The sequence below is a fragment of the Sorex araneus genome, chromosome X (assembly GCF_027595985.1).
Source record: "Sorex araneus isolate mSorAra2 chromosome X, mSorAra2.pri, whole genome shotgun sequence".
Lineage (NCBI taxonomy): Eukaryota > Metazoa > Chordata > Mammalia > Eulipotyphla > Soricidae > Sorex > Sorex araneus.
The window spans coordinates 118,118,216-118,145,259 of NC_073313.1; the positions used below are offsets into that span (position 1 = coordinate 118,118,216).

A 27,044-nucleotide genomic window follows, 5' to 3' on the forward strand; every position below is an offset into this window, starting at 1 on the left:
TCGATCTCCTGTGCTGGCACGTGTACCTGTGGTAATCTTAACTGCTCAGCTGTCTGTGATCACTGTTGTTGCAAGTGATTTCTTGGTACACCCCACCGAGGAATGTGATCCTGAGTGAGCATATGCATGAGCACTATAGCAACCCAAATGAGTGTAAAAAACTAAAGCTCGCCAAGGGGCGTGTGCACTCACGGGCTCTCTGAGCGGCTGTCTCACCGCCCACGTTCGGTGAACTGGAACCGCTGTGTGTGGCTGTCAGTCAAGGGCAGGCGAGGGAAGGAAGAAGGCCAAACTGATTGCTCGATCAGTTTATTTCATTCTCTCTCTCTGCTTCTCTCCTGGTTCTGGCTCTCTCTCTGGATCCGTGGATCTGGCCCCCCAACCCACTCTTACAGCCTAGTTAAACCTCCCCGCGTGAGGGGGTTGGGGCTTACACATAGGTGTGGTCACCATCAATAGGAGTAAAGTTCTTTTCCCTCAGGGGATGCTTCTCCTAGGACTGATTCTCTTTCAGCAGGAGGATCCACCCAAGGGCAGAGTCCCATGAGTGTGTTTCTCCTCTCCTCCAGCAAACATATAAGCATTCATAATATTAATCATTTTGTATGCACACAATAAGAAATGCATTAAAGCTTATAGAATTGCTCTCCTGGGGCCATCTCGATCTCAGACTACAGCGCTCAGGCCAGATCAGTCTTTCCTATCCCTAGCAGGGTCCTAGTCTCGTCATTACTTTTGGATCATGACAGCATTTGTCCATGATCAAGCTCTTAACTTATAGTTAAGAATTAGGCACTTTGTCCAGGCCCATCTCGATGCCAGGGTAGCACATAACTCACCGCTTGCCCTGGATCCGTCCTGTCCCTCGTCGGGACCCTGCTTTTGGGGTACTAGGAACTGAGGGCAACTGAGGCTTAAGTGGAGAAAGCAGATGGCCGGGAATGAATATTATTTAAAGCCAATTAAGTCCCAAGTTACAAAAGCATAATATTTTCTTCTTGTGTCTATACAAAAAGGACATTGCTCTGAATAAACTATACAAAGGACTCAAGGAGAAGAGAAAAACAATATTTACAAGTCAACAGAACACTAAGAAAGAAGCTACAAATAAACACAGAGGAATGGGAGCACTGTAATGGGAGTAACCCAATAAACCTAAACTATCGGAAGCTATGTTATCCTACAAATGTGTACTCCAACCAGAGTGTGTGCATGCCACAAGTAAAGAAGACCCACACCCGTGAACATCACAAAGAGTGTGTGTGGCTTACACATCATAGTAACAATGTCAACAGAGGGAGGGAAAGAGAAAACAATAATAATATAAAATTAAAAATTAAAAAATGTAGAATTTTCGGTCTGATGAGGTAGCATAGCCCTATTTTAATTTTGCTTTGTGATCTTCATTATCTTTTTGTGTATATGTATAAATCACATAAACTCTGGGAGCTAACTGGTATTCTCGGATTTCTGATTTTCAGTGAAACCTGATCCTCCACGAATTAAAAGTCTTTTCTTCCACAATGGCAACTTGCATGTGCAATGGGAGAACCCACCAAAATTTTTGAGCAGATGCTTATCTTATCAAGTCGAAGTCAACAGCAGCCATCCTGATGGACACAAGATTTTATCTGTAAGTTTTTTTTTCCAGTTGTTTTTATTTGGGCATTTGCTTTTCACTGAAATTTCTTGCAACATGAAAAAAAATAGAAATGCAGTAAAGTATTCTACCAGGTGCAAATCTGAGTTTATCTACCATATACCTCTCTTATGTTATTCACAGTTTTACTAAATATTTAAATATAAACTTCTGGGACTAGAGTAGCTTTGTCAATCATGAAGAAACTTCTTGTCTAAAATCTGGCATGATGGAAAGCTTGAGGATTCCTCATAAGACTGTAGTGTCTGAAGTGCCGAGAACAGATGAATGGATAAAGAAACTATGGTACATCTACACAATGGAACGTAATTGTGTTAGTTAGTATGTTAGTTAATAATTGAATTAGAACATAATTCTAACATAATTGTTAGAAAAAATGAGGTCATGAAATTTGCTATAAATGGATACCTGAAGAGTGTCATGCTGAGTGAAATGAGTCAGTAGGATAGGAACAGATATAGAATGACTGCTTTTATTTGTGGGATATATATATAACAGTATCAGTATGAAAATAATATCTAAGGCCAGGTAAAATGGGACAGGAGGACTGATCAGTGGTTGGAAATTTACTACAAAAGTGTGGGGAGTGAAGGGTAGTTAATATAGAGGAGGGCCCATTATGACAAAGTTAGTTCGAAATGATCAATCACTCTGGACAAGAACTGGGTGTTGAAAGTAGGTAAAGGAATATATATAAAAATTTGCATCTCTATTGCAAACCATAATGCCTAAAATGAGAGAGAAGAGGTGCCTTCCATAGAGGCAGGCAGGGATGGTGGGTGTCTTGGAGGGGTGGAAGGGAAACTGGGGACACTGGTGCTGGGAAATTACACTGGTGCTGGGAAATTATGGATGTTGGGAATATTATTTGATGGAAACCCAGTCATGGACAGCTTTGTTATGCTCTACCTCACAGTGATTAAAAAAATAGAATGAAGTCGTTTATTATCTCGCCTGCATGGCAGAGCCTGGGAAGCTACCCGTGGAGTATTCAATATGCCAAAAACAGTAACAACAAGTCCCACAATGGAGACGGTTACTGGTGCCTGCTCGAGTAAATCAATGAACAATGGGATGACAGTGACAGTGACAGTGCTCAAAAATGTTTACTATTGGTTTATCATGTGCTATAAACCCTGTCTGGGCCCATGACACCTGATGAACAATACTTTTCCGTTTAACTGATATACTAGAACTTGAGGCAAAAGAATAAATGGCTTTCAGAAGATGACTGCTATAAAGAAAATTAGGGGTTATGGGAGGGGAGGACCTGAGTGATTACGGAGGGTAGGTCATCCAAAGAGGTGGTATTGAAGATGAGAAGAGAAAGATGAGTAGAAGTTTCATGAAGATTTGTGAGTGGAGGAGCAGTGAGTACAAAGACTGATGAAGCAGGAATGGACTTGGTATGTGGCATCGGCAAAAAGTGAAATGGTGTTTGCAAATTTAAGTAGGAGAGGATGTGATCAGGTTGGAGGTTGTGATATGGTCATTCACTTTTCTTGAGATTGGCGGCTACTAAAGTAGTCTAATAGGACTAGTCAAAACATGCCCTATTTTTATATGGTATGCTCTTTGGAATCAAATGAAAAACATGCAGTGAGGGGCTAGGGATGTGGCTTGAGTGGTAAAACACATGCCTGGAATATGGATGTCTTGGGTCTGATCCCTGGAATGCGCACACATACCTGCTCTGCCCCCAGCATCACCTGGTGTGGCAACACATCCCCAAAGAAAAATACACAGTTAAGGTGGTATAACATGATCAGAAAATGGTCTAACGTTAGGGTCCGAGGCCAGTTGTTACACGTACAGGTAGAGGTCACAAGCATTTTTTGTTTTGACCTTAAGCAAAGTGAAGTTTTGTTTATTAGATTTGAATTTTGGAGGTGGGTTCCCAAAGAGGGCCCTGGGGTCACTTCCAGTGATTCTCAGCCAATCTGGCCCAAAGACCCAATGATGCAATGGTGCCAGAGACCACCAGGGCTATATCTGACAGTGCTTAGGAGCTTCCAGAGTGACACCAGTCAATTCTGTGGTGCTGAAGATCAAATCAGGTTCCCACACATGCAACACATATGCCTCTGATCCTGGTGCTATCTCCCCGACCTCAGGTTTAATTTTTTTTATGCAAATTGACAACTGTAGCACTGCATAGTGTAGTATCCATAGGTGGCACCCAGAAAACGAGGAGATGGTGCCACTTCCTCACTGGGTCACCTGTCATTTGCATTTTAAAGTTACAGAGCAAATGTTTTATATTGGGTTGTAAAGGAATGACAAAGGATGATGGGCAAATTCCATGGTCCAGTTGTTTCAACTCATCACAGAAACTCCAAAATCCTCACTAAAATAAGCCAGTGTTGACAGGCCATAACTCCAGAGGGAGCATCTAGGGCACAGATGACCAGAGCTCTTCTGCTCCTTTTCAGATGAGTCCCTTTTCTGAAATAGAATAATCATCCCTTTCAGAAACCAGTATCCCTGTGCAGTGTGGCAGAAGGAAAAAAAAAACCAAATAGTTCTAATCGGTGAGGTGGTGAGGCTTGGAAGTGCCACTAAGTGAAATGTACTTGAGTGTCAGAAAGCTGAAATATACTTGACTTCTCCTGCCTTCACTGCTCTCAGTCTCTTTGAAACCCTAAAATATGCTACTTGCATTATTTTTTTAGTACTGAGTTTTGTTCGCTATTTATGCTGATCACATGTGTAACCTTTTCTCCACATTATAAATATGAGCTCCGTTGAGTGTTTACTTTGTGCTCTTCCTGTCACTGACATGAGGTGAGCAACTATTATGTACTAGGCCTTTCATGAGCAATTTATTGGAATCATCTCATTATGTCTTTGCCGTAAATCCAAGGAACTATGTACTGTTATTTTTTTGTTGTTTTCATGTTTTTTTTAAATTTTAATTTATTTATTTATTTATTTTTTGTTCAACATTTTTTTTAATTTATTTATTTTTAATTAGAGAATCACCGTGAGGGTACAGTTACAGATTTATACACTTTTGTGCTTATACTTCCCTCATACAAAGTTTGGGAACCCATCCCTTCACCAGTGCCCATTCTCCACCACCCGTAAACCCAGTGTCCCTCCCACCCTCCCCAATCCCATCTCCCCCCCACCCCACCCTGCCACTGTGGCAAGGCATTCCCTTCTGTTTTCTCTCTCTAATTAGCTGTTGTGGTTTGCAATAAAGGTGTTGAGTGGCCGCTGTGCTCAGTCTCTAGCCCTCATTCAGCCCGCAACTCCCTTCCCCCACATGGCCTTCGACTACAATGTAGTTGGTGATCGCTTCTCTGAGTTGACCTTTCCCCGGAACGTGAGGCCAGCCTCGAAGCCATGGAGTCAACCTCCTGGTACTTATTTCTACAGTTCTTGGGTGTTAGTCTCCTACTCTGTTATTCTATATACCATAGATGAGTGGTATATAATTTAATTTATTAAAGCGCCATTATTTACAAAGTTTTCATAGTTGGGTTTAGACATGCAGTGTTGCAGCACTGATCCAACTTCCAGTGTCAACTTCCCTCCACCTATGTTCCAACGTTCCCTCGACACCCCCAGCCTGCCTTCTTGACAGGTACCATTTTCAGTTCAGTTGTTAAAGTTTGATCTCATAATTTCAGTTTTGCTGCCTCTTTGGTTTGTTTATTTAGCTCTGTCAATCCTTAACACCACCTGAATGCCCTTGACTCTTGATCCCTGTTGCTTTTCACATATCTCTTCTCCCCTCACGGACCACAGCTAATTCCTTTCTTTCCCTTCCCTGTACTTGGGGCCAAGGGTGATCTAGGCATTTAAACTGTTGCATTCTGTCATCCAGTTATTCTAACTACCACATATAAGTGATACTGTCCTGTATTTATCCTTTTTCTGGCATACCTTATTTAATATAATACCTTCCAGTTATATTAATATTTTGTGCTGTTATTTAAAAAATAGTGCTTTAAAATTTTCGTGGAGCTTGTGTATCACATCCAGCTGCACTTAGGGTTTACTTCTGGCTTTGTGCTTAGGGATAACTACTGATGATGCTCGGGGGACTATGTATGATGCCCGGAGATCTAACCAGAGTTGGCTGCATGCAAGGCAAATACTGTATCCACTATACTATCTCTCCAGCCCATGCTGTCATTTTCCTCTCATTTGACGGATTGTAAAACTCAGTCTCAGACACTAAGATCACATTTGTTATGAGAGTTAAGATTTTAGCAAAAGTTTAAAGTCAAAGAGTTAAACCACATTGTCACAGAGTTCCAGTGTCAACATGGTGCTGAGGATTCAACCTGGGGTCCCTGCTTACAAAGTATGCACTCTAACTTCTTTGATCTATCTCCTTGATCCCCAAATCTTGTATTCTTTAATGGGGATGACCTCAGTACTTCTGCCTAATAGTAGTAGCCTTCATTAAGTGCTTAGGATATGCTACAAAAAGAAGTCCATACTCTTCTATGGACTTATTATATAGTATTTCATAACAATCTTCAAAATAGGTTTTATTTTAACTTTGAAAAATATTGAGAAGTTAAATGACTTGTTATAGTGCACACAACTAGTAAGTAGGAGTACTAAAGTTGGCATCTATGTCCTAAACTTTGACCAAGAAACTTTGTGTAAACCCATGTGCACAGTCATTGAGGAATGAGTTTTTGTTAAATCGAGCTACCTTCTTTTAAAACTGAAGAAAACACGCATACCCTGGAATTTGCCTGTGCATATGAGAACTCTGATTTTCAGAATGCACTCTGTTGATTCACTTGAGTTTCATATTCTCTTTCCGAACAGATGTTCACCAGCTGCTTTCTCCCTGGGAATGGCATCTGTTTGTTTTGTGTTCTCACTGATTTTGCATTCTGCTGGTTATACTGATTTGCTTTCTTGTTGCAAACCTTTTTGAAGAATACTTCTTTGTGCTGTTCCAATGAAGGGGGGCGAGAGAGAACTGAGACCTGAACTGGGGCCAATGTATGAGGACTGTATCCAGAATTTGGTCATGAAAAAGTAAGAAATGGCTGTTTTTGACAATCCCTTTAGGTCTCCACAAAAAAAAACCTCCTGCCAGCTTTGTGTTCTTATTCTTTGTGTTCGTGTATTCACATTGAAGGTATCTGAGTAGTTGGTAAATCACACAAGGGGATTTACATATGAGTAAGGGCCCAGAACTTTTCTCTGAAACAATGATTTCACTTTGTTGTGTATATATATGCGTATATATGTATATATTATATGCATGTATATTATATGTGTATATTCGTATATATATATGTGTGTGTGAATTTATGTGAGCGATGGTTCCAAAGGGGGGAGACATTAGTGTACATATTGAATCCTCCAGTGGCTTGTTTATACGTGTGGTTCCCCAGAGAGCTTCTGATTTTAATTGGTAGAAATAGGGTACTGTATTCCCTAAGTGGCTTTTCCCATGTGAACTCTTGATAGGATAGCCCGTCAACCCTTTCCAAGTACTGGTAGACGGCACTAAGTCAATAACATGGAATGCCAGAACTCATAACTGTGTGTTCTGGTTTTGTTCCAGATTTAAACATTTTGAAAGAAGTTGACATGTTTTTCCAAGTAAACATTGTACCTGTTTAGGTTGTAAAATGCGTTGTTTATTTCTTCGCTTATTTTTGCAATACCAGGGATTGAACTCAGAGCCTTTTATATGCAGAGAATGACCTCTACTGCTGAACTACATGATAGCCCCTACTATATGACTTTTTTGTTCAGATTTTGTTTGGGGGCTACACCCATTGATGGTGAGGGGTTACACCTGGTTCTCCATTCAGAGATCACTCCTGGCAGTGATTGGGAAACCATATGGGATGATTCCTGGTTAACTGCATGCAAGGCAAGTGCCCTGCCCAATGCACTATCTTTCTGGCCCCAAATATGACTGTTTTTAAAGTGCACAATGTGCTGTTTTCTCGTTTATTTTGGAGGGGGGTTAGTCTCTACTCAGCTGTGCTCAGGGCTTATTCCTGGCTCTGTGCTCAGGGATCATTTCTGGCCATGTTAGTAACCCTCCGTGGTGCTGGGGATTGAACCTGGGTTGGCCATGTATGTACAAGGCAAGCACCTTACCTGCTATACTATCTTTCTGACCCCCAATTTGCTAATTTAATATACATAAATATCATGAAATGATTACTATAATGAAATTAATGAATCTACCCCTCCCCTTGCAAGCTATCTTTATGGGAGAGGTTGGGTCACAGTTGGCAGTGCTCAGGGGCTGTCTCTTGCTCTGTGCTCAGGAATGACCCTGGGCAGGAGCATATGTGGACCGTATGGCCTACTGGGGCAACCATATGTAGTGAAGAGAACGAAACTGGGCTCAGCAGCCTGCACAACAAGCGTCTTAATCCCTGTACTTTCTCTCTGGCCCCACAACTTCCTTTTTTTTAAGATGGTGGGAACTATTGAAATATTTGTATTTGTATATGGTGGGAACTTTTGAACTATTGAGATATATGCTCAATAAATTTCAAGTATATAATAACAGAATTTTTTTTCATTTTAGATTGGAATTTATTTTGGTCACATGCGTACAATAGTGGGCTGGAGCCATAGCACAGTGGATAGGGCGTTTCCCTTGCATGCACCTGACCTGGGTTCAATTCCTCCATCCCTCTTGGAGAGCCCAACAAGCTTTACCGAGAGTATCCCACCCAGATGGCAGAGCCTGGCAAGCTACCCGTGGCGTGCTTGATATGCCGAAAACAGTAACAAGTCTTACAATGGAAATGTTACTGGTGTCCGCTCGAGCAAATCGATGAACAACGGGATGACAATGCTACGGTGCTACAGTGTTACAGTGCTTACAGTAGTGTTAGCTAGCATTTATGGTTTTGATGTACGCAGTTACCATATATCTTAATAGTACAGAATTATAAACTATAATCATCATGCTATTATCTCCCCAGATCTTTTTTTTTTAATTTTATTTTATTGAATCACCATGAGATAGTTACAAGCTTTCATGTTTGGGTTACAATTTCACAATGATCAAACACCCATCCCTCCACCAGTGCACATTCCCCACCACCGATATCCCAGGTATACACCCCCTTTCCCACCCTCCCCCTGTCTCCGTGGCAGACAATATCCTCATAATCTCTCTCTACTTTTATCTCTCCAGATCTCATAACTGGAAATTTCTATCCTTTGACCAACATCTTCACATTTTCCTACCCTGCAGCCTCTGCCAACCTCCATCCTAGTTTGGGTTTCTACAAATTCAACTTTTTTAGATCCCACATAAAAGCAAGATCATATACTATTGGCCTTTACCTTTCACTCATTTCACTTCATCTAGTATCTTTCAAGCATGCATTTTACCAAAGATGGCAGAATTGACCTTTCTTTCTCTTTAAATTTTTAATTAGAATATTTTTATTGAGGTACTGTGATGTACCATGTGATTTAATCACATTTACTGTGATTTAATGATGGCTTCATACATCTCATCAGCAACACACCCACCACTAGAGTACCCATTTCACTCCTCCAAGGTCCCAAAGATCCTTCCTATTCAATCCCTCTCCCTTTTAACCTCAATTCTGTAGTCCATCTCTCCAGTTCTGTTGACTTCAGCATTTGTCTCTCCCTTACTGCATATCTTTAAATCCCACATCTACCCACATGTCTTTCTTTCTTTAGTTTGATCAATTGCTGGTTTTCTTGTACCAGCTATTATGAAATTTGCTTTAGTTAACATGGGAGGGCAGGTATCAATTTGAGATCCTGATGTCATTATCTTTGGATAAATACCCACAAGTGACATTTCTATGTCGTAGAATTCTTATAGTATTTTTTTCTCCCCCCCAGAATTGTTATAGTTTTAATTAAAAACTTTTGTTGGACCTCCCAGGAAGTTCAGAACACATTCCAGCAATTCTTGGCCAACTGGTACAGTATGTCAGTAATAGGAACTGAGGATGTGGTATTGCTGATGCTGAAGGTTCTGTAGTGCTGGTGATACTTGGAACATACCCAGTGGTTTCTGGGGGCCTCCAAGGATGCACATTGCTATACTCAGGGGACCATACGCATTGTTGGGGATTGAACTAGTGTTGTCAGTATGCAAAGCAAGCAAGCAAGGATCTTAACCCTTCTAGATCTCTCTGGTCCCCTTTTTAAAAAAAATTTTTTTGAGGCAACTGCATACTTTTTCCAAAAGTTCCCAAAGCAAAGCAGCACACAGAGGTTACCTTTTCACCACAGTCCTTTGGCATTTGTATTTTCCACTATTTTTAGTGAGTGTTAGGTGATATAGCTCATTGGAGTTTTGACATTCACCATTTTCTTTGATTAGAATATTGAGCATCTTTATGCACCTGTTTGCCAGAAGTACTTAAGCAAAAAAGTCTGCATCTTGATTTTTTTTCAGTTCTTTAGTCTAGACAGCTATTTAATTGTGCCTAAAGAGTCTAGAACTTTCAAAAGATTGAAACTCAGAAGAAAGTGCTGAGAGATAAAGTTAATTGTTTTGGCCATAGGAAAAAAATTTTATATTTTATTGTTATATTTTTTAATTAAATTTATTTTTAGTTAGTGAGTCACCGTGAGGGTATAGTTACAGATTTACACATTTTCGTCCTTGTGTTTCCCTCATACAATGTTCAAGCACCCATCCCTCCACCAGTGTCCATTCTCCACCACCAATGAATCCAGTATCCCTCCCACCACCCAATCCCATTACCCCCTCCCTGCCCCACCCCGCCTCTGTGGCAGGGCATTCCCTTTTGTTCTCTCTCTCCTTTTGGGTGTTGTGGTTTGCAATAGGGGTACTGAATGGCCATCGTGTTCAATCTATAGTCTACTTTCAGCACAAATCTCCCTTCCCGAGTGGGTCCTCTAACCACATTTTACTTGGTGTTTCTTTCTCTATCTGAACTGCCTTTTCCCCCAGCATGTGAGGCCGGATTCCAAGCCATGGAGCCAACCTCCTGGTACTTATTTCTACTATTCTTAGGTGTTAGTCTCCTACTCTGTTATTTTATATTCCACAGATGAGCACAATCTTTCTATGTCTATCTCTCTCTTTCTGACTCATTTCACTTAGCATGATACTTTCCACGTTGATCCACTTATATGCAAAGTTCATGACTTCATCTTTTCTAACAGCTGCATAGTATTCCATTGTATAGATGTACCAAAGTTTTTTTAACCAGTCATCTGTTCTCGGGCACTCGGGTTTTTTTCCAGATTCTGTTTATTGTAAACTCTTCTACACTGTTGGTGGGAATGCCGACTGCTTCATTCCTTTTGGAAAACGATATGGACGCTTCTCAAAAAATTAGAAATTGAGCTCCCATTTGACCCAGCAATACCACTTCTGGGAATATATCCTGGAGAAGCAAAAGTATATAGTAGAAATGACATCTGCACTTATATGTTCATCGCAGCACTGCATCTTGATTTTTAAAACTCCAAGTATGAGACATTTTCTTCATAGGAACTGATTATTATATTCACATTAGGCAGCAAATGACTTAACTTACATGGTGGGGAATTTTGCATAAGATTTTCATTTCTCTAACTTAGTTGTTTTAGCTACTTCATATTCTCATTAAGAGATTCTGGTACCTCCTTTTTTGCTTTTGATTCAAATCCAGTGGTGCTGGATGGGGGGTTACTCCTATAGGTACTCTGGGATCATGAAGAACTGGGGATTGAACCAAGACCTCCTGCATACAAAGCATGTGTTCAGTCCATTGAGCTGTCTGGCCCTTTTATTGAGCTTAAAAATCTTTCTTTTTTTAAAATTTAATTTAATTTTGTAATTGTGAAGTTACAAAGCCTTCGGGCTTACGAGGTTTCAAAACTTATCTCTTCACCAGTGTCCACTTCCCTCCACTAATGCTCCCCCCACCTCCCGTTTTTCTCCCACCTACCAGTCTGCCTCTGTGAGTACAATTTTAACTAAGTTTTTGCACTGTGGTTTATAGTAATTTGACTCATCGGGTTTAATTCATAGCACTTTACTACCCTTCAGCATCCCCTTCTCCTTGTCAAAACTTTTTGTCTACCAAGTTGTAACCCCCTCTCTCTCTTGTTCCCCAAGCTACCATGTGGCATATTTCCTACTGAAGACCAGTTCTCATGTTCTTTGTTTCCATTATCTTTGGGCATTCATTGTAAACTTTCTTTTTATGTAAAATAATGCTCTAGATAAAATGTTCAAGTCATAATTTATAGTGTAATGATTTTTCACAAACATCTTTCATATACACCCTTTGACTTATGTGATCCCCCCCAAGTCCCTCATAACCCCTGTTGCTCACTGCTTTCCCAAAGAGTAACTCCTACCCTGAATTCTAATCCTGAGATTTTTTTTTTTTTCTTTTTGGGTCACACCTGGCAATGCACAGAGGTTACTACTGGCTCTGCACTCAGGAATCACCCCTGGCAGTGCTCAGGGGACCATATGGGATGCTGGGAATCGAACCCGGGTTGGCCGCATGCAAGGCAAACGCCCTACCCGCTGTGCTATTGCTCCAGCCCCAAATCCTGAGATTATTTTTAATGCTTGTTTTCAAACTTCAGAAAAATGAAATTGTACTGAACTACTTCTTGGAGTATGTCTTTTTCTTCCTTAATGTTGGGTTGTCCAGAGTAACTTACACTGTTGTTTGTATTTGTAGATGGTTCATTTCCTTTGCCTTTATTGTATAGTACCAGTATACAACATTGGATTGAGCCTTCCTCCCATTGACGGATATTTGGAAAGTTTCCAGCTTGGAGTTTTATGAATAGAGTTTTAATGAGCGCTTGCAGACTACGTCTTGGTGCACATATATGAACGCTTCTGTTAGGCATATGTGAGTCATAGGGTTGCAAGTAATTCTTTCTAGTAACACAGTAGTTCTTGCAATTGGTTGTTCCAGTTTTCCTCTTTGAGAGCAGAAGTGGAGAGTACTAAATACCTCATAGCTTTTCTAACACTTGGGATTGTCTGGTATGTATGTATAGTGTTAGCTTGTGTATGTAATTTGTGTTTCCCTGATGACTAATGAATTAGAGCATTTTTGGGTGGGTGTTCCCAAGAAGTGCTGGAATGAGACAGGGTGATACTCAATTAGCTTGATGGGTTAATGTTTGGGCCTAGTGGTACGAACACAGTGGAACTGTGGACTTCCAGCACCATGGTCAGTGATACTCCATGAAGGGATGGGAATTGAACTCAGGAACTCATGCATATAAGCATGCACTCGAGTCCTTTAAGTCATCATCCTGATCCGTGAAGTTGAACACTTTTTAATATATTTGCAAGCAATTGGAATATCCTTTATTGAAATGTCTGTTCAAGTTTTCTGTGAGTTTTCTATTTGGGGAGTCTGCTCTGCTTACTAATTGTGTATATGTATGTGTATAATTTGTGAATATATGTGTATATTAAATGTATTATATATACATTAATAAGTCTTTTATCAGAAATTGGAAATATCTACTTCCCTGTGCATTGCCTTTTTATTTCCATCAATAGGCTATTACTCAGTGAACAAAACAATTTTAAAATTTTATTGTAGGTAGTTTTATAAACTGTTTCCTGTATGTTTAATATTTAGTCCTGCCTAAAAATATTTTCTTCTTTAAGATTGTGACAATGTTCCCTGATATTTTATTTAGAAATATTTCTGTATGTACAGTTTACTTATTTATATTAAATTTAACATGTAAATATGCAATCCATCTGAAATTGATTTTGTAAAATGTATGAAGTAGAGGGTCAATATTATATTTTTCTGTATATGGTTTTGTAATTGACCCAGAACCAATTTTTATTTTTATTTTTTAAATTTTTATATTGAATCACCGTGAGAACAGTTACAAAGCTTTCAGGTTTAAGTCTCAGTCATACAATGATCAAACACCCATCCCTTCACCGGTGCACATGTTCCACCGCCAAGAATCCCAGTATATTTGGAATTTTTCCCCAACAATCAGACCTGCTGAAAAGGCATCATTAGATAATTTGTTTTCTATTGCTGATAATGAAGAGCATATGATGTCACACAGCCACAATAGTGGCCGCACGGTTTTGGAATTCTGGTATTTTAGTTATTAAGTCTAGAGGTATTTCTACCACCAGCCACTGCGTTCCAAGATTGGTTTGTGTGCCTCTGGGATCAAGGCTGTTCAGGAGTGGAGGAGACATTCATGGGCGACCGCTTGGGGTCTCGTTTGGATGGGGAGCAGGGCTGAATCCGCCCCCACATTGTGAGATTTCCTGCATTCCCCATCACTGCAAGCTCCTACCTCTCTGTCCATTTGGCTCTGAAAGGTGGTGGTCGCCTTGCTACCGCAAAGGGGACAGAACCAATTTTTTAAAGCCCACTTTTTCCACTTACAGTGATTAAAAAGGTGTTCTTGTAATGAGAACAAAGGGAATCTTGTTATACATGGTTAACTGATGTAAATACATGGTTATTTACACATTTTAACTGATTCTTTTTAATATATGTTTTAAGGTTGAAGAGGCCAAATGTCAGAATTCAGAATTTGGGGAAAACATGGAGGTCAGTAAATTCAACTTTGGGCTTCAACTCATTGAGTACTTGAGGGTGGGGGAGAGATTAATAGATTCTTAATTGCTTGAAAAAATCCTTTGTTTTGTAGGTTATTGCCAATTTTTCTTTTAGAAGTTGGTAGGTTCACTTGGATTACAGTCCGTAATCATATGCACAATTTACAGAAACAGAGAATAAAGTGTTAATATTCCTTGTGTATTTTTATTTTATGTCTAAGGGTACAATTTGTTTCATGATCCCCGCCATTTTTCCTGATACTTTGAACACAGTGAGAGTAAGAGCTAAAACAAGTAAGTTATGCTATGAAGATGACAAGCTCTGGAGTAATTGGAGCCAAGCAATGCATATAGGTAAGAGAGCAGGATTTCATTAAAATTTAAATCCCTGATTCTTAGAAACAAAACTGATGCTGAAAATAGATGGAGAGAAAGAACCTTTAGATTTACATTCTTGATATCAGCCAGAGAATACTTGGAATTCAGATACTTTTTCTGTTTGATTACTGTAAAATTACTCCAGATTCATTTCCTTTATACAGCTCTTTGCAAACCTGCAATCAAATCGTGTTACCGTCTTTTTTGTTCTATCTTCTTTATTAATAGTAAACAAAAATATAGAAGGCAAGTTTGATGAAATCTGCTGATTGTATCATGCTGGAGAACTGTCCTATGTGATAGTGACAGAACTAAGAGTAGAACCATGATCTGGATGACAGTTAACAGAGATAAACCTGTATCTCTCAGTTTGAAAGAAAGCACAGAAACAGTTTTATTTGTTGAGGAAGAGACTGATCAAGGTGTCTGCCTGTCTCTAGCAGAAGTTTGGAAAATCCTGTGCTTTGAGGATATGATGTGTTTTATTTAATTATATGCAAGCCAAATGTGACTCTGTGTTCAAATTCTTCATATTTTTCCAAGGCATATGCAGTTTTGAGCAACAATGATAATGCAGTGCTCATAACAAATGAGTGATTTAGGCTGATGTACAGTGATCTGTTCAGATCAGAAGTCTATAGTGTTTCATTATGGGCAATGCATTGCAGGAAGTGCATTGTAAGACTGGAATATAGTTTTGAAAGATTATTCACACTGTTGAGGAATCTCAAAATCCAGGGAGAAGCCTTTACTGAAGCAAGTCAATCATTATGGAATTTGAATATGTGATGAATTGGCACATAGGATAAGGAACAGGCTACCATTTGTGTGTGTGTCTCCCCATGGCACAAATTTGATACACCTAATAACTTTCTAACAGCTCTCTAGCAGAGGGAAAGACTGTTAACAGAATTAATTCCCTGAATAAAAAGTAAAAACAAGCAAAAAGAAAGAGAGATTACACAAGAGAGGTAAAACATGCCTGGTTGTATTAATTCTTTACTGTTAAACAAGCAGTTACCAAAAAGTTTAGTGGCCTAAAAACACATTTATGTGTTTGGGAATGTGGCTTCATTAGTAGAGCACAGGTCTTGCAATTGTGAGGCCTTGAGGTCCATCTTGGCCCCACATGCTCCCCCCGTAACCCCCTGTAACACACAACATTTAACACTGCCAAGTGTGGCCCTATTTATTGATCTTTGTAAAGCATAATGCCTGAACACTGCTGGGTGTGGCCTCCCTTCTGAAAAAAAGAAGAGAAATCCCACAACTATCATTTAGCTTTTTTTGTGGCTTAGGAATCTGGGCACAGCTTAGGTACCATTGGCAAAAGTTCCTTCACGTGGTGACAGTCAGGTTGTTTACTGCTAATGTATTCTCATCTGAAGTTTTGACTGGAGTTAAAGAATTCACGGGCAAACTTATTCATGTGGTTATTGAAAAGCCTTAATTTCTCCTCAGCTGTGGGGTGGAGTCTATCTGTAGGTCAGATAGTATCTCCCACAAAACATTTGTTGTATGTCTCAACTCCTCAGGATGCATGAATGTGACCTTATTGGAAAAGATAGATTTTGCATTTGTAATTAAGATGAAGTCATCCTAGTTCAGGTTAGTCATTAGTTTCAATGGTTGAAACTCTTAAAAGAATAGAAGCTGGAGGGCTGAAAGATAGGGGTAAAGGTGCTTGCCTTGCGTATGGCTGACCCCAGTCTGATCCCTGACACCCATATGGTTCCCCAACACCACCAGGAATAACCCCTGAGGACAGAGCCAGGGGGAAACCCTGAGATTCACTGGGTATGTTCCTTCCAAAATATAAAATAGCAGAGATTACAGAAATTGTGGTGATGGAGTCTTAAACCATGGAGTATTAAAGATTTTGGGGAGCCATTGAGACCATGAGAGAGGTAACCAGACACTTGGTGGAGGATGGGGTGTTAGAATATCATATGCATGAAGCCCTATCATGAAAAGTATTACAAATCAGGATGTCTAAAGTTTAAAAAAAAAAAAGAGTACTAGGCCGGAGCGATAGCACAGCGGGTAGGGCATTTGTCTTGTACTCGGCCGACCCGGGTTCGATCCCCGGCATCCCATATGGTCCCCCAAGCACTGCCAGGAGTAATTCCTGAGTGCAAAGCCAGGAGTAGCCCCTGAGCATCGCTGGGTGTGACCCAAAAAGCAAAAAAAAAAATTAAAAAAAAATGAAAGAGTACTGATGGTGGTTGGTATTTTAGGTATTCTAATATTGCAAGTGACCAATAAAAGAGTCATTCTTCATGAGTGGATGTATTTAACAGGTATTATGTCTTAGTTAATAGCATCTGAAACCTGTTAAGATTACCTGGATTCAGGTCATCCATTAAGTGTTTATTCATCCTTTGGATGTTAGCTACCCAAGCAGGGATTTTGATTCTTTTTCTATTAAGGTGACAGACTATAAGATCCTTAAAGAGTTTTAGAAAATAGGTTGGGGCAGAGAGCAGAAATGCCTGCCATTTTAGTAGTGTGATAAAACAATTGCTTCATTTAGTTCTAAAAGGATTTTATTTCTTATGTTTCTCATGCTTTTCGGTGTGCTTCCCATTTTTCAGGTGAGAATGCCAAGACCACTCTGTACATAGCCATGTTACTCATCATTCCTGTCATCGTTGCAGCTACAATCATAATCCTCCTACTCTATCTTAAAAGGTAAAACAGCTGCCCAAGCAGATCTCTTCATTTCTGCTAGCCATTGCTATGGTTATTAAACTTTCTGCATGTTGGAAGTTTTCTTGGTGTACTAGAGGTATTATTCACAACTTACCCCTGCCCACTTTATTTAAACATCATGCTTTACAAACTTGTTTATGATGCATTTGTTACAGGCATGAAATAATCTAACCCAAATCCCGCCACTCATGTGACTTTCCCTCCACCATTGTCTATATTTCCCCAACCACCCCTAAAGCCTCCCCCCAAAGCAGGACCAAAACAATTTATTTTTTATTGCCTATTACTAAATGGCTAATGAAGTTTTCGAAGAATACTTAAGTCAAAGAAAATTTGTGAAAATTGTTGTATCTCACCATGGAGACATTAATTCTACGTGTGAGAATTTACTACGATGTTGTTGCCAGTTGAGCCTTCTCATTTCATTAAAAAGTGTTAATGATTTTGTTAATCGAGCTTCTTAGGCTTCCTAATGTATATAATGTAATAATATACATTACATTCCCATACAATCCGTTGTACTGTTGTACTCTTACTGGGATGTTAGTATTGTAGAGTTTGGGGATGTCACATGGCCGCAAATGCAGCCTTGTGCTCCAGAAAATCCAGAATATTTAACTGGGCAGTGAGCTTACATGGAAGTGCTAATGAAATGTGGGTCTGGCTGCTGGGGCTTTAGGAAGTACAGGGGTGGTGCTGGGGGGAGGTCACTCACCACCACTCTGAAAAGGTTCGTAGTTCTCAGGAAAAGCCACTCCCATGCTCTACCCACGGTGTATCTAAAATTTTATGCACTTGGGTGTCTCTGCAGAGCTCAGTTATGAGGCCATAGGTTCTGGCCATAGGAATGGTAGCAGCTGTTGGGGTGTGAGTGTGGTTTCCAGGGCTCTAGCAAGGTGGGAACTTGGCCTGCCCCTTAGAGGGGGTTTTAAAATATTTTATTTTATTATTTATTTCTATTTGGGGACCATAACCGGGATGCTGAGGACTTTATCCTGGCTCTGTGCACAAGGATCACTCATGGCAGAGCTCAGGAGACCATATGGGGTGCCAGGGATTGAACTCAGGTCAGCCTTGTACAAGGCAAGCACTCTGCCCACTGTACTATATATTTCCTTGTTAGAGATATTCTTTCAAGGACTTTGGGTATGTGACATGGCAAAGAGTACTACTATGTTTATTTTGTTTTTGTTTTGGGGTCACACCATGGTGTTTACTGGTTACTCTTGGCCAGTGTTCAGGGATCACACCTGGCTGGCTCCGGAAACCATGTTTGGTGCTAGGGATTGAACCTTGTTAGGCTGCGTGCAAGGCAAGTGCCCTACCCACTGTACTATCTCTCCGGCCCTTACTGAGTCCATTTTTATGAAGAGGAAACTTGGATTATTTTCTCAGGGCTCTGCGCAACCATTATTCTCTTGCCACATGTGTAGAATTGCCAATAGGCTTTAGGTTCACTCTACTTTTTCCAATGCCTAATTTATCAACAATATCTGGTAGCGCTTGGAATGAAGTATTAGAAATGGGGACCATTGCTCATTAGGTGGCTTGTCTAGTATAATGCTAAGGATATTGCTACTTAAAATGGTAGGAAAGAGTGGATGGGAATACGATTCAAAAGGCTGGAGACTGTGTTCTGTATGTGAGAAACCTGGGTTCATTTCAACACGCAGTCCTCTGAGCACTACCCCATTCCCCCCACCCCCAAAAAAGCTGTAGAGAAGAGAATGCTACCAAGTTGTCTATAATACGTGGGACCCATTCCTTTAGACTGTTTTACTTTCTTTAGCTCACCATGAGGATTTATCTCATGTGTTATTTGCTGTTCAATAAGTACCCAAATTGAAATGTGACTGTGAAGCTGCGTCCAGAGCCAATATTTTATCAGTGCTTCCATATCCATTCAAAACTAAAGGCACAGAAGTGGATTATATGTCTTTTGAAGTACCAGGCATTGCCTTAATTGCTGATTTCACCACCAGGACCAGGGCAAAAGTCAACCTTACCCAAGAGGATATATACATTCATACCTGCATACATTCAATATGTTGTATATGTAAAGATCACTATAGTTTTGTATAAGGAAGTAGTTAAATTAATAAGTTGAGATAGGTGGAGAGTTAGGTGAGAAAGTGATAGGCTTATTCTCCATAGTTTGCCCTCTAAGAAAGTGACATTTGAGGAGAGATTCAAAGTAAAGGAGTGAGCCCTTTGAAACAAGAGCATTATAGATTAGGAAAGCAGCATATGCAAGGCCTGAGACTGGGTGAACTTAGTGAGTCTTGTGGAATACAGTGTGCAAGGGGGAGAACAATAGCAAATGAGGTTGTAGAGGTTAGTGAGGCCACATCCTGTTGGCAAGGAATTGATATTTATTAATGTACTTATTTTTGTGTCAGGGCCTGGGACCAGGACCACTCTGGTGTTACTTGACCCCGGGGTGCAAGGCTAGTTATATTGTGCTGCTGTGACAAAGAGCCACTAGGGCTACAACTGGTGGTTCTGGGAAGGAGTTGGGATGGTCGTATAACTTGAGGAGTCTCAGTGAGAAGCATGTGCTTCACTTGCTTTGTGCTATCTTTCCAGAAACCCCCTACCACCTGGCTAGCTTTAAATATGGATGTACTTAAGGAGAATGTGGCCAGGCTGGGAGTTTCCCTCACACATGTCTCTTTTTTTTAAGGCTCAAGATCTTCATATTCCCTCCAATTCCTGACCCTGGGAAGATTTTTAAAGAGATGTTTGGAGACCAGAATGATGATACCCTGGTAAGTGCTGACTTCATGATATTCAGAATTGCTTATGGTATTTTTAAAATTTAGGGTAGGTCAGAAAAGTAGCTATTTTTTATGTGCAGTTCAATGGCATTACATGTATTTACCATGTCGTGCAACTCTCATCACTATTTCCAGAACATTTTTTGTCATCTCAAATAAAAATTATGTCCATAAAATAGTAATTTATTTTTATTAATATTAAAGCACTATGATTTGCTTTGTTATTCATAGCAGACTTTCCGATGTACAATGTCCTAACACCAGTCCTACCGCCAGTGTCAACTTCCCTCTACCAGTGTTCCAAAGTTCCCCGTGACCACCAGCCAGGCTCCATGAGAGGCATATTGTTTAGTAAAACAATTAGTTCTTATGTCCCTCTTCTACTTTCTGTCTCCATGAATTTGGCCATTTAGGTATCTCACCTGACTAGGAACCTAAATTTTACCAAATATTACCCCTGGGTATCTGGCTTTCACTCAGTATGGTTTTTAAGGTTCACCCATGACATAGTATATGCCATTCTCATTGCAAAATGGGTTCTTTTAAGCCACAGTTTATCTAACGGGGTCAGGAAGAGCTGATTTTAAATGTCATATCATGAAACAAGGGGATAGGAGGCATTGAACGATGACAAACCCTTGGCCTTGGATCACAGAACTCAAATTAGCAAGTAGATAGGGGAAGGTGTGTGAGCAGGGGTTTGGGTGAAGTGAACTGGAGGTGACAAGAGGGACTATGGTGGAAGGTCGTAGGCACTTTGGTTGTGGTGAGATACAGTAACCATACCTCAAAGCCATAAAAGTTAATATTACTGTAACCATAACCTGAAGTATAAAAGTCATAAAAATAATGAAATGTCTCAGGCCAGGAAGGAAGTCCCAAGGATGTTTGCTCATTTCCTATCACTTGGCTTTGTAAATCTCTCCTGGGCAGGGAACATATTTAATTTGAACATGCAAAGTAGTCTGATTCTTTCACACTTCAAGGAGAAGATAAACAGTTGAAATTGGCCTTGTGCCAGCGGTTGCGTGGAAGGTGAGTGGCCAAAGACATGGAAGTAGGAGCCAAACAGCACTGAGATAGCATAGTTTGTAAGCAGACTCTCAGGCTAGAATCTGTCTGTGGAAAACCTGTGACCTGGTGGGAGCAACAGAGACAAATACATTTCACTCAAGTAAGATGAGGAAGACACTGTGGCACTGTAGCACTGTCGTCCCATTGTTCATCGATTTGCTCGAGCGGGCACCAGTAATGTCTCCATTGTGAGACTTGTTACTGTTTTTGGCATATCAAATACGCCGCGAGTAGCTTGCCAGGCTCTGCTGTGTGGGCGGGATACTCTCGGTAGCTTGCCAGGCTCTTCGAGAGGGGCGGAGGAATCGAACCCAGGTTGGCCGCGTGCAAGGCTTATGTCCTACCCGCTATGCTATCGAGGGAGATACTAAATGACATAAATAGCAATATTATTGGATGTGTTTTAAATGAATAAAAATTGGCTGAGGAAAGGATACAGCTCAGTGACCAGTGGCCTGGGCTCTTGAGGCAGGTTGTCTGGATTTGAATCTCTGCTGGGTCTCTTAGCACCATTTTTTTGTTTTGGGGCCACACCCCATTAGGGCTCAGGGATTATTCCTGGCTATGTGCTCAGGGATCACTCCTGGAGCTGCTCAGAAGACCACATAGGGTGCTAGGGATCAAACACAGAATGGTTATCTGCCAGGCAAGTGCCCTGCTTGGCATAATATCTCTTTGGCCCTCAGCACCTTTTTTGGCTGAAAAAAACTTCTGGAATCTTTCTGTGCCTCAGATTTCCCCCTTCATAAAGTAAAAGTTATGGTCACCCCTGTCCCAGTGGATTTTTCTATGGGTGAAATTCATTGAATAAATCAAAACTTCAGCCTATGCCTGCCACATTAGAAGTGCTTAATAAGTGTTAGTGATCAGTGATACTGTTGCTAATACTTGACATTTATCTTTACTCTCGAAAAGGTTCTTGTAATCACAAAAGGCTCACAGTGGTCGTGATGATTCGTGGCTAGGACAGGAAGGCAAGACAGGAGGCTGACATGTTTCTCTGAGAATTCATCTGGACTCAGGTCCTGAGATTTAGAGCACCAGTAAGCAGGGTGGACAAGAAAGCAGCTGCCTGATGAGAGATCAGACCCTCCAGGCCCATCAGACCCATTAACACAACGAGTACTTGTATGAGTAGATTTCTGGGCCCTTTCTCCAGAAATTCTGATCTTACAGAATTGGGATTGGTTTCAGAACTTTCCATGTTTAAGAATCTCATGGGTGATTCCTAGCCCAGCATGAGAGTCTGTGAACCACACTCTGTAAATCACTGCTATAGAATATTGTCCTTCAGGAATGCCCTGCCACAGTGGCAGGGTGGGGTGGGGGAGACGGGACTGGGGAGGGTGGGAGGGATGCTGGGTTTACTGGTGGTGGAGAATGGGCACTGGTGAAGGGATGGGTTCCCGAACTTTGTATGAGGGAAGCATAAGCACAAAAGTGTATAAATCTGTAACTGTACCCTCACGGTGATTCACTAATTAAAAATAAATAAATTAAAAAAAAGAATATTGTCCTTCAGGTTAGTTCTGTCATTTGCTTTCTTCCACTTGTCCTGTCAGTTGCTGCTGCAGGTTGAAAATTGTGTAACTGCTCCCCCTGCTACTCAGACTTCTTAATGGAAGTTTGCTCTGTGCCAGAAAGGGTGGAAAGTGCTTTTTGTATGTTCTTTATTGAATCTTTATAACCTCCTTGAAGTGTAGCTGCTGTTTGGACCACTTTATAAGGGAGGTTCAGTCACCACTACATTCACAACATCCGTGGACAGAAAGGTGATATTGGACACAGGACTTACTCTTGAGTTCTCACTTTAAGGACAAGGCTGCGTATCATCAGAAGCCTTATCAGCCTCTAAGAGCTTTTGTGTTAGAAATAGCAGGCTGGGGAGTGGGAGTTCTGGGGGAAAAGTTGAGAGTCATTTTGTAGCTATGCTTATATGGAAAGGTATTGAGATGGTAAATTTTTGGTGTTCTGTGTGCCATACCAGTGGTGCTCAGAGGGTTCTCCTGCCTCTTTCTCAGGGGTCACCCCTGGCAGTACTACAGGGAGCTGTAAAGCAAATAACCTTCGGAACAGGGCTTGACTGATAGTACAGTGGTTAGGGCTCTTGCCTTGCTCACAGTTGACCCTGGGTTGAACCCTGGTATCCCATATGGTCCCCCAGCCCCGCTAGCAGTGATTCCTGAGCAAAGAGACAGGAATCATTCCCAAGCACCTCTGGGTGAGCCTAAAAACAAAACTAATCAAAGCTGTTTTAATGTCCAGAGTAAACAAGTGGATAGGGAAACTGGAATTCTGTATACCCAGCTGGTGAGTCAGTATAATGGCATATATATTTTTCTGGAAGGCAGTTCAGTAAAGCGGAAGAAGAATCTCTCACCCCATAATTAAAATTTCAGGATTCTGTTGTAATTACATAATCCAATTGTGGCACAAGGATGGTCAATGTAGCATTTGTTGCAACATTAACAATTAGAAACCAATTAATTCCATACTGGTTCAGAATTTGTTTCTAAGAAGTTATCTTCTTGGATTTGGGACTAAGTATGTACCTAAGTGATAGAGTTCAAGTCTAAAATCCAAATTTTGATCCTTAACTCCCCCCTCCAAAAAAACTAAGAGGGAAGAAGGGATGGAAGGAAAGTAATTTCAGGTTATTAAAGAATTTATTGTCATAGCTAAATGCTCAGGACATGAAAGTAAAAGACATATAGCTGTGTAGTCTATTATAATCCTAGTTTTCAAAAAAGTAGTAGCCTGAAACTAGAACAATGAGTGGAAGAAAATTATTCTCTCTGGGCAGAGTGATTGCATATAATTGATACGCTCTACCTTTCTGAAAATTTTCCAAATTGCCTCTAATAAGCCCATATTACTCTTATAATAAAAAAGAAACCCTGTACAGTCATTAAGGGAAAAAAGAATACTGTTGTCATGAAGGTCTGAGAGGCAATAGGGATTTGATCTTAGGTGGTATGAGGAGATTGATGCAAGAGACGTTATTAAAGGAAACTCATTAGGAGTTGGTGACTCAGTGTGGGTGGTAAAAGAGGGGAGTGGGTCCAGAGGAAAATAACCTCAAGGTTTTCAGCCTGGGTCATAACGTAAAAGACGGTAACATCGACAGCAAAATCAGATCAATTATCTTTCCCAGAGATGGGGAAATTGCTTTTTTCCAATTTGCTGTCTAGAGGATAATAGGTTGTCCCGATGAATCAGATAATTCTCTAATTTAGTGAGGGGGCGACAATGACATGACAGGCGACTAAAAGCATAAAATGTTTTTGTTTGTGGTGGTTGCAGACCATTAAATAAAATCAGGTTTTAAAACGAAAAGTATAATAAAGTACCAGCCAGGGGCAAGGGTAATAGAACAAATATTCATCTCTGCTTTTAAACCAAAGAATCTTTTTCTATGTGACAGCAATCCTCCCAAATTGAACTATATAGGCCACAGAAAACCTAACCTTTAACTTATTGAAGCAATGCATTGGAGAATGAATATGGCCCCAGAGGTTATCCAGTGAGGTGGATGTTTATATGTTTAAGTATTTAATTTAAAATGTTCAAAAATCTAGATTTCCATATTTTCCCATGAACACATATCGTAGTTACTTGTCTCTATGCTACTTTGCTTGCTTATTTCCACTCTGGAGAAGCCTGTGTTCTTCTTTGAACATATACTTCTCTTTTTCACTCCTCTTACATTTTTCTAAATAAGTTTCAATCAAAACTATCTTGTTTCACCAGAAAAACAAGCAACCCCCCCCCCCACACACACAAAGCCAAAATAAAACAAAAAGTCCCAAAAATAAAAGTCTAGATTCTCATCCTACCTCCTCACTTTCAAGTTGGGGACACTGAGGAACCAGAGAGAAACTTCTCCAGGACTAGCCCAAAGGAAGGTCACTGCAGGAACAAAATTAGAAGCCACTGAATCTCTAAGTGACTGAGTCTCAGTCTAAGGGGGAAATTCCTCATTGCTTTTAGATGATGGTTGCTGGTATGGCTAACAGTGTATCCCTAAACATAAAACATATTTACAGGTTTCTAATTCAGTATTACTGAAAATAAATTTTCTCTTTTATTTAAAATAAAAATAAGTTTATAATTTAAAAAGAAAAGTAAGGACTGGAGGCTAAATATATGCATTACTTGCAAGAGGCCCATGTTCATTCCCCAGAATCTGCATGGTCCCCTGATCACAGTTAGGGGCAGCTTCCAAAGCATAGAATCAGGTAGCCCTGAGCACTACCTGGTATGACTCCAAAATCAAAAGAAAGTAAATATTAAAAAGGGAAAAACACTTACCTTTTTAAGCACTTCCTTCTTCCATAACATAATATCAATAGTAGTTCTTAAAATATTTAGAAGCCAGAGAGCTAGATCAAAGGACCGAAGTGTATGATTTACATGCAAAAGATATGGGTTTGATCCCCAGGATCATGTGGTCCCCAGAAACACACAAGAATGGACCCCTGAATAATATAGAGCCAGGAGTAATCCCTCAGCACTGCTGAGTGTGTCCCCAAACCCAAACCAAACCAAGTAAAAAAGCTTACTTATGTGTGGCCACAATTAAATTAATTCTGTATAGTTCTGCTTAAGGTTTCTAGTGTTTTGACAATGTTTTGTGCATCACTGTATTAACATAACTGTAGTCACATTACTGTAATAACGTCATGACTGACAATATTTCTTCCTTTTGCTTTGACGTTTGCCTTTATTTTGTGACTAATTGCGTTATTGGCCGTACACATGTGTTTGTGTGTGTGTTGCGTGAACGTTCGTGCGGTCGGAGGCGCTGAGATACGGCACGCAGAAGAAATGTATTGATTGGAGAACTAAGGCTCTCTCTGGCTCTTAGCAAAGGCAGAGGGCCTCGTGGACCTCCTTTTATTGATCATGGTAGCTCTAAAGGGCGCAATATAGTGACGTCACCAAAGGCATCAAAAGATGTTACAGGAAGAACATTGAGGCAACATTATTCTCTTGTATCTGTAGACCAGTAATTTAGGCCTCAGGAAAGAAGATACAAAACCAAAACCTAAACCTTCCTTGGGCTGAAAGCACTCGGATTTACATCCCAAAGACCAGGCTGGGCTGCCACAGGAAATCTACATGTCAATTACAAACTAGGCAGCACCTGAAATCTACATCCCAAAGACTAGGCTGGGCCAGAGCCTGGAATCTACAATGTCAAAAGTCAAGCCTGACTCGCTGGCAGCGCCTGGGCCTGGGCCAGAAGCTCCGAGCACACAGTTTGGAGGCATTTTGGGGGCGCCGCTCGTGTCCAAAGTGGTTCAGTTGCCTCCGGGGTCGATCTCGCGCGGGGCCAGAAAGGAGCGTCCCCACATGGCTCTGTGCTTAAATGTCGGCCGGCACAGGGCGGATCGGGAAGTCCCGCCCCATCGGCTTTCCCGGGCTTCCTGCATAGTCTAAAAACCGGCTATTGCCTCGCTGCGTTCAAAAAGAAAGAGTTGAGAGAGAAAAGACCATACCCCGCCGGCAGCGCCTGGGCCAGAAGCTCCGAGCACACAGTTTGGAGGCATTTTGGGGGCGCCGCTTGAAATCCAAATATCTCCTGATTGTCAGCAACTTGTAAATGTTCCTTTTTGGCAGGGCTTACCATGGGGGGAACCTCCAAACAATAGTACTGAGTTTTTTGTTGAAGGGTAAAAGATTGTAGCGATAGAATTTTAGGCAGAATTTTCCCTGGACTTTATATAGAAACCCAAAACCGCGCGGCCATGGCAGCCTAATGTCATCTAATCATCAGCAATCTGAAATGGTTCCTTTGTAATGGGTTGGACTTTGGGGGGACCATAATAGGGTTAAAGTTTGTAGCGACGTGTAATTTCTGGCTGTACTTTCCCTGGACTTTATACAGAAATTCAAAGCC

The 27,044-nt window shown here is 40.7% G+C and overlaps 1 protein-coding gene across 1 annotated transcript in view; it reads left to right on the top strand.

Annotated features, from left to right (window-relative positions):
* The window catches only part of IL13RA1 (interleukin 13 receptor subunit alpha 1), a 109,902-nt gene that overhangs the window by 52,681 nt on the left and 30,177 nt on the right, over nucleotides 1-27,044 (top strand). The window contains exons 6-10 of the mRNA XM_012934045.2: nucleotides 1,482-1,633; nucleotides 14,146-14,193; nucleotides 14,423-14,555; nucleotides 17,174-17,270; nucleotides 19,975-20,059. Of these exons, the coding sequence (XP_012789499.1) occupies nucleotides 1,482-1,633; nucleotides 14,146-14,193; nucleotides 14,423-14,555; nucleotides 17,174-17,270; nucleotides 19,975-20,059 (515 nt within the window). The remainder of the gene's footprint in view (nucleotides 1-1,481; nucleotides 1,634-14,145; nucleotides 14,194-14,422; nucleotides 14,556-17,173; nucleotides 17,271-19,974; nucleotides 20,060-27,044) is intronic.